The 8,823-nt window shown below is 26.7% G+C and overlaps 1 protein-coding gene across 1 annotated transcript; it reads right to left on the bottom strand.

Annotated features, from left to right (window-relative positions):
• Positions 1–5,553: 5,553 nt before the first annotated feature.
• Positions 5,554–7,087, bottom strand: LOC109798959 (transcription factor MYB8). Its single transcript, XM_020359414.3, has 3 exons — positions 6,859–7,087; positions 6,620–6,749; positions 5,554–6,209 (listed from the first exon to the last, which is right to left on the bottom strand). Exons 1-3 carry the CDS (start codon positions 6,989–6,991, stop codon positions 5,786–5,788), a joined length of 687 nt encoding a protein of 228 aa, XP_020215003.1. The 5' UTR covers positions 6,992–7,087; the 3' UTR covers positions 5,554–5,785.
• Positions 7,088–8,823: the final 1,736 nt, after the last annotated feature.

The raw sequence follows: 8,823 nt of genomic DNA, 5'->3' as shown, positions 1-8,823 counted from the left end.
TAAAAAAAAAGACCTAGTGATTTATATATTACTTTTCATTTCTCACAATAAGAATTATTAGGTTTTATTATGAGAATTTGACAAAAGTGAACTTTGTTCATTGAATCAAAATATGAGAGGTTAAAATTAAAATATAAACTCATGTAAAAAAAATTTCAAGTGATTATGTGCTCAATGTTGGGATGCAAGCAAAGTCTCACATTATTCAAGCAAGAGGATAGACATGAGTTTATATACACCCAATTGTCTTCATTGGTTGACTTTTTGGGTGATGTCCAAAAACAAATTCGTGAGGCTTGGGCTCAAAGCGGGCAATATCTCACCATGTGTATATGTGCGGGGTAACCTTCCGATGCTCAACACTCAATAGATAATAACTTTTAATTTTAAGTATGTATATGAAGTGATGATAATGAATCATCTCACGTATTATATTATAAATTAATTAAAATTCTATATATTTTTTAATAAATGTTGAAGCATATTTAATATTTATTAAGAAAAATATAGAGACAAATTTAAATATGATCTAATAATATAAAACTTTAATAAGAAGATCCATTCTCGTAAAAAAAATGGCATATATGTTTTGTGTTTTTTTTAAACGTATTTTAAAAGAATTATTGTAATTAACTAATTAATATGAGATTATTCTAATTTAAATGATTTCATGCTCGAGTTTTGAGTGTATAATTGTATTATTTATTTGAAGAGAATTTTGTCATGCATAATAGTGTCATTCGACCTAAATAAGATTATGTAATTAAGGTGGAGCATACATGTGGTATATAGCCAAAATAATGTACTATTTTTGTTCTTTTTTAATTATTAGATTTTTAAGAAAAGTTTGTAAATATTTGTCTCATTTTTAATGTTTTAAACAACATTAATTTTTTTTTCAAATTATACCTTTATATCTCTCTTAATTTTTTATAAGTGTCAATTTTACTTGATGCATATAATTTTCTTGACATTTATTTGGCTAGGTTTAAAAGGAAAAATTAGTTTTAACCCAAAAATATATTGTGAAAATAAAAAGATGTGTAAATTGGTAAGTTGTGAAGAGAGTTAATGATTTTTGGATTGATGAATCCCATTTTCTTGTAGATTTGATCAAGTCTCAAAGGTCTTTAAATTTATGGAAAGCATTGAGACAAAGCATATTTTGTCCAATGAAATTTGAGAAAAATTAAGGAGAGCCTTTATCAAGATTTTACTCAATCATTTTTATTAGACTCAGCCATATCAAAAAGGTTGATTTGATTCGAGCTAGAGAGCAAAGGAGTGCTTTAGAAAAATATGTTCAACCAAATTAGAAGGGTTGAGTGAATTTGACCTATAAGAGCAAGAAAATTTCATTTTAGAAAGGGCTTAGAAAATTGTAAAGGGGTTAAGGAATTGAGCTTTCTTCACCATGAAAAATTCAAAATCCGCTAAACTAAATGGAAATGACTAAGCAAATTGCCTATTTTAAGGATGAGGGAGAAAAGGGGGAATCATAGAATCAAATATCAAAGTTGGAGAAAGGACAAAGAATTGAAAAGAAGAGAAAGCTTCAAGACCTTTGGGAACAGAAGATATGAGATTTATTCTTCTTTTCTTATGTTTTCATTGTAAAAAGGGTTTGCTCTCACTATCATGAGTAGCTTATCTTTCTCCTTATTGGAATTCAATGTAAATTTATCAAACTCTTTTTTAATCCTTTTGATATATATATATATATATATACACACACATTAACACACATCCATCCTATTATCCAATGTTAGTAACTAGCTAGATTTTGTGCTTTATGTTTTGGATGAATTGATCACTCATATTTTTATTGAAAAATAATCTCTAAATATGATTTGAATCAAATCACCTAATAATTATAAAGGCTAGGAATAGATTTAGAGTTGTTAATTGATTAAATTTTTGAGCTTAATGCAAGAACTCTAATTTGATAAACTAAGGATTTGGTTATTAAATTATGATCCTTAGGATTTTTAAAGACAAGATATTGATTTGGAATGATTTTAAGAATTCAATAACACTAAGTGATAGGAATCATATGCAAAGAATCTTTAGAGCACAGAGGAGTGAGATAGATGAAATTCAATCCTAATAATCATTCTCACTATTTTCTCATTAACTTTATATTTCTATTTTTATACTTGCTTGGTTATTAGTTTATGTTGATCAATATCAGGAAGAAGCTCTTATATTTTGTTGATTACAAATGTATATGTATAAGCTTCTTGATGATTAAGAGTGCAACTTGTAAATTTGTATAGTGTGATTTACTTTGTGCATGGTTTAATTTTGTACTTAGATGCTAAATCATTGCCTAGTCTATTATTCTTCATATAAGTTGATGGTTGATGATTTGCATTAATAATGATGAGGTTTAAAGTTGATATAGAAAATATCTAGAGTAAAAAATTAAAGTATTGAGTTTTTACTCAAAATAATTGATTATCTTTAGTAATAATTGATTATTTGCTCTATTTTTCAGTAATTTGAGAAACAACTGTTGTAATAATCGATTATTCTCATAATCAATTAACTTGTTCTTGGTAAGTATTCATATTAATGAAGAAAAAAATAATGAATTATTCATCAAAATATTCGATTATTTAAAAAAGGAAACTATATAAATTTTTTCATTTTCAAAACTTAGAGAGAACTAAACTTTTGTGAATTCTAAATGATTGAGTGAGCTTTAATTTGAGCTAAGTTTTCTTGACAAGATAGGTGTGTTACCTTGTGTGGGAATCTTTAGTATGAATCAAGAGAGTTGAATCATCATCATCAATCTACTTGAAGAGTTATAGCTTAATGGTTTAGTCTTTATACCTGTTCAATTTGTTTTGTACATCAAGTGAGCTAAGTGTTTAATGGTTTTATAGCTTAATGGTTTAGTCTTTAATTTGAGCTAAGTCTTTTTGTATGTATTGAGTAAGTTTCTCAAGGTAGAAAAGTTCTTGAGTAGGTTCCTTAAAAGTGAAAAGGTTTCTTGTAGTAGAGTTCTATAAGTGTTGTTTTTTTGGGGTTCAAGAAGTGATTTTTTTTTTAATTTCGTTGAAGTGTATTGCATGTGATTTGTGATTGTAAACCTTATGAAAATTAAAGATTAGTGAAAATATTCAATCGAGTTGATTTGGGGACTGGATGTATAACATAGTAATATAGTGGTTGAACTAGCTAGTTTAAATCTTTGTGTAAGTTTCTCTTACACGTACTTAAATTTTACTTAATCTAAATACATTTGATTAATTTGTATATTGTGTTAAAAACATAGCATGTAGGGTAGTTTCATAACTTGTATTAGTAAATTTTCAGCATATTCATTTCACTATGGTTTAGATTAATTGGTTCATGTGAAAATAAATAGAAAAAGTTTTTATCCAAGAAAAGTTGAAAAGAATTTATGTAAATTCAATTCACCTCCCTTCTCTTAGATTAGTCATCTTTTTCTAACAATTTAATGTTTAAACTTATGTAAATATTTAGGGTTTAGGGTTTATAGTAGATTTGGTATGTTTGTTAGAACATCAATAATTTTTAATTAATTTATACATTAAGAATTAATATACATGTATTACAAAAACAAAAATGAAAGGAGTATAATGAAAAAGATTGAAATAATTTTATGAGAAATTAAAAAATATATATTAGGTACTTTGTTTAGTTTGTGAATAATATCCTAAAAACAAACTATTGAAAAGGTAGTTTGTTTGGTTTGTATATAAGACTCAAATATCTAATTCACCAATATTAATAAAAGTAGTTAATTTAGTTAGTAACAATGAATTTGTCTTATTTTTATATTTTTTTTTTCAAAATTATTCATTGTACTATTTTTCTCTCTTAACTAATATTTCTTTCTCTTATAACCAATTAGAGTGTCTTGTTTTTTATTTATCAAAATTACCGTTATACTAATTTTCTCTTAATTAATATTTATCTATCTTATAACTAATTAGAATGCATGCTATATATTATTTCTCTCACATAATTAATATTAATCCCTCCCTTCGTCTTTATCTTTTGGATTTTTATTATTTTTTTTATATTTATTTGTCATTTTATTATATTATCAATTAAACTCTTATATCTCATCTAACTTTTAATTAAGTTGCACATGATAACTAATATACATTTATCATGAAGTAAAAATGAAAAAAGTATAATAAAAACCATAAAAATTAATCATTTTATGAAAAATAGAAAAAATTTATTACATTTGTATAAAACAACCTTAAACAACTATTACAAAAGGACAAAGATAATATTATTTACTCTTCTAACTAATTAGAATGTACGCCTTTATAAGATTCTATAATTAATGTATTTTAATAAATTAAAAAAAAAAACATATTTTAATTAGAGACATTTTAATTTAAAAATAATACTATAAATTGGATATATTTATGTGTTGATAATTTAAATTCAAATTTTATAACCATTTTTATCTGTGCAAATTTTCATTGATTTCCAACTTTATCGTGTCTTAGTTCTGTTTTATTACACAATCAGTGTCGGTTCAATTTCTGATTTTAAGCATAGTTCGTGCCTTTTAACAAAAATACTTCTTGCTGTAAAAAGGCAAATAAACAAAAATATTCCTTGTTTTAATTGTTTTTCTGACTCTTTCGTCCTCAAACTGTTTTTTGGGTTCTCTCTTCCGCTTTGACTTTTCAAGTGTAAAAAAAAAAAAAATTACATTTTGCTGTACTGTTAATTTCTCTTTTAATATAATGCTTATTTATTTATTTTTCTTAAATTAATTATAAGTAGTGGATTATAAAAATTTTAAAATTTAAACTTTATTTCTGTCGTCATAAATTTTCACACAGATAGAAAAAAGAAAAGTTGTCTTTCAATGTGGACTGGTTTAGAATTTGTATCGTGATAAGAGCTGAAGATGTGTTTTGGTGGAGACTCCGTCACTGGGGGCACTTTGCTCCATTGTGGGTCCTCATATTGTTGGTCACCCCAAAACTTTCGACCATGAAAACTGACAAGCACTAATCTCAAAATTTTGTTTTGTTCTTTAGTAATAACAGTGTATCAAAGATATTGTTCAAATTCAAATAAAAATATATGATAAATCGTTCATACTTGCAAGGCTGTTGGGAAAGTTTGCTGGCATAACAGTTCTTCCAGTTTTCTTTCAAAAATGATTAGCAATAGAAGAAGAGAAAGAAGTGAGAATTGTAAATATAATAGATCATATGATGTATTAGAAAGAAAAATAAAAATAAGGTTTTAAAAGTAGAGAAATATACACCAAAAAGAATAGAGAGAGAGAGAAATACTCATTCATTATGGTTTTTTTAGCAGGCATAACAGTTTTCTCCTTATCAAGAATTGCAGTTTTGCTCTGTAGATTGCTATGGTGGTACTTTTGAAAGTGTTGTAATTATTTTATTTGCACTATTTATATAGAATTCAATTAAAATATTTAAAACTTTCTATGATATCATTTAAATATGAATTATCGTGTATGATAAAGTTATTTTCTTATATTAACATAACTTTTAATTAGTTAATAGTGTAAAAACTGTGTTATCTCAAAATTATATGCAATTAGTTGTGTAATTCACAGTATCGTGTATAAAATACATGAGATTCTCTCTTTAACAGTGTTTGTTCTGAAAAACAAAGCTGACACAAACCTCTTTTGTTTTTTTTTTTTCTTCCTTCTTTTGGAACAGAAGAAATAACAGGTGACTAGGTTCCCCAAAATTCCTCAAATATTAAGAACATAGGAGCAAAAGTGCAAGAGCATTTGGTAACACTACCATAAGAAAAATGGTTCTGTTCCGTAAGAGGAAATGGGAAAGTAGTCCTGATCGCTAAGTGCGTTTTCGGAAATAAAGGGTTGAGTCCAAAAACTGCTACTAAGTCCATCGAATGTTTCCCACGAAGCAACACTGTCTTCTTCCTTGCACAAGTTCAAGGCGTGACAAGAGGAAAATGAAGGTGAATTGTTATCTTCACTGTAGGAAGTTTCAGAAGAAATGGACACTGAACTCTCCAAAATGTGGTGGGAATCGCCACTAAGACCCTCTTCCATTGGCCTTTCAAATTCAGTGCACTTCAACTCATCATCACATGGGGTGTTCTCGTTTCCCTTTGAGAACTTCTTTAGGTGGCTGTGCCAATAGTTCTTTATCTCGTTGTCTGTTCTTCCCGGTAGATTTTCAGCAATCAGAGACCATCTGTCACAAAACATCAAACCCAATTCTTGAATTCTCATAATCAAAAATTCTCCAACAATTACATATGTCCAATAGGGTATCTTACATGATTTAATCATATCATCAAAATATAATATATAAGTCAAGATACTTTTTTTTATATATAAAATTGAGTTGAACTTAATTACTAAATATCTTCTATTAAATTAAATGATGATTTGATCAATATTTCTCCATAAACTAAAAGGTCTCATATTATTTTATAAAAACTACTATGATTTGTGTAGTGATAAGAAATTGAAATAGAATGTATAAGATTTTGAGTTCAATTATAATTATGATGGATAAAGAAAATTATAAATACTAAAAAAAACAAAATAGTAATAAGACACACAATAATAAAACAGAGAAAATATAACAAAATTCCATACTTATTTCCAAGCTTTTTATGCAAATCCGTGATTATTTGCTCTTCCTTCTGGGTATAGTTCCCTCGTTTTAGATTTGGCCTGAGATAATTCATCCAACGAAGTCTGCAACTCTTTCCACATCTAGCCAACCCTGTTACAGAGATGGGTAATTAATCACAAGACAAATAAACAGCATGACCAAATCCAATTGACAATTTTCTGATCTCATAAATGATTGAATGACACTAAAATTTATCTACCTGCAAACTTTGGTAACTGACGCCAATTAGGATGTCCATGTCTCTCAACGTAAGCTGTGAGCCTCTTATCCTCTTCTTCACTCCATGCACCTTTCTTTATTCCATTTTTATCAAAATAAGGTGCCCTCACCATGGTGTTGGAATATCTTTTTCAGAGACCCAAGTGGCAAAAGAAAATAGGGTTCCTTGGTATTAATACAGGGACCTGAAACGCGTATCATGTGTTCTGACATCCCCAATCATGACGCGAAACTTATATAATACAAACATGGACCCACTATAGTATTTTATTAGAGTGCTTGTAAATACAGTAATGTATATCCTTTCACATGAGAGAAAAAGGACAGTGTCCACAACTTAATTGGCTCTTGCATCAATATTTTATGGTATCTTTGTACCAGAGAAGAAAATGTTGTCCAATGCCTTTTGAAAGATTTGTAATAAGTGGAATGGTCTTCATATTTTAACTACAAGGCATAACCAAGAAACTTCATTTCCCGTTTAAACACAAATATTTAGACTATCCCTTACCCACAAAGGAAGACACCAATTAATTACTCTCTAAATGGCTACGTACGTACTGAAGGTAAAAATCCCCAGTATCTGTAACTTTTTATTTTTCATATCCCACATGAACTTCTAGAAAATTTAAGATTATATGCTCCAAGAATATAAATTTTCTATTAATGATTACTTAATCACGTAATTTTTTTTTTTTAAAATCACATATATCATCTATAGGAAGCAATCCATCAAGCATAATCACCATGAAGAGAAAAACTATTTTCCTAAATATATAACACAATTACATACTCGATACTCAAACATAAAATCATTGGTTATAATGAAATAATAGAATGTTTGATTTTTCGTAAGAAATATCTTATATATGTTGAATGTTTAAATTCAAATATTGTATGCAATTTTTTTTTAACAAAACAGAATTTAAAATTTCTTTACTCAAATCAATACACCTTTTATCTAATTTCTTATGACAGTGATAACACGTTTAATTAATTTTTTTTACAACGTTAACAATTAGTGTAGGAAAGAAAAAAAAAATTGTATAATTTTTTTTAAAAAATTGAAAGAATAAACATTTTATATATTAAAATATTTTAATGAACTATTAATGTAAGGACCCAATAAATCTCTTTGCAGTTCAACAACTAAGAGTGGAAAAAATAATAATTATAATCTAGGATTACCATGTAAACAGTTCTTAAATATATATATATATATATATATATATATATATATATATATATAATACTCCAAAATTGAAAATATAAATTTATATTATTGGTCAAGCAACTACTAAGACTAGTTACACTAAGATAGCTTTAAAACAGCTCCAACATGGTTCTCAACACATACTCTTTTAGTTTATTCTTGTCTTGTTTCCCATAAAAAGTATGATTATCGTAATTCAATCAAAAGTAATCATGCAAGAGTAAACTTGGATTCAAAAGAAACAACATAGTATAAAACTATAAAACTAACTGTACATAACTACAACAACTCAACAGTCAACACAACACAAATGCTTTGCTTAATCAACATAGATTAACATATTAACAAAAGTTCACAACTTAACACCAAGATAACATTTTAAATCACAACACAACAATACAACTTCTCAACATAACCACATAGCATATGTACAATACAACATATGCACAACACAATAATTATATGCATCATCATGTATTTCAACTAAGATATCTTACAACACAAAATTAATCAACTAATCATGACAACACTTAAATTAATAAAATTAACAATATTAATAAAATTGCACAGTATTATAATTAATATTTTAAACAATTTATTATTAATAAAAATAAATTTTGAAAATTGCATTTATAAAAAAAAACTCAAAAATTTAAAGGGGGCTTAACCAACTTTTTTTTTAAACATTTTTTATGCTTATTATTTATTTTCACATAAACTAATGCATAAATT

Source organism: Cajanus cajan, chromosome 8 (genome assembly GCF_000230855.2).
Source record: "Cajanus cajan strain Asha chromosome 8, NIPB_CcT2T_4, whole genome shotgun sequence".
Lineage (NCBI taxonomy): Eukaryota > Viridiplantae > Streptophyta > Magnoliopsida > Fabales > Fabaceae > Cajanus > Cajanus cajan.
Note: the sequence above shows the minus strand (reverse complement) of the source record. Positions and strands in the feature narration are given on the sequence as shown.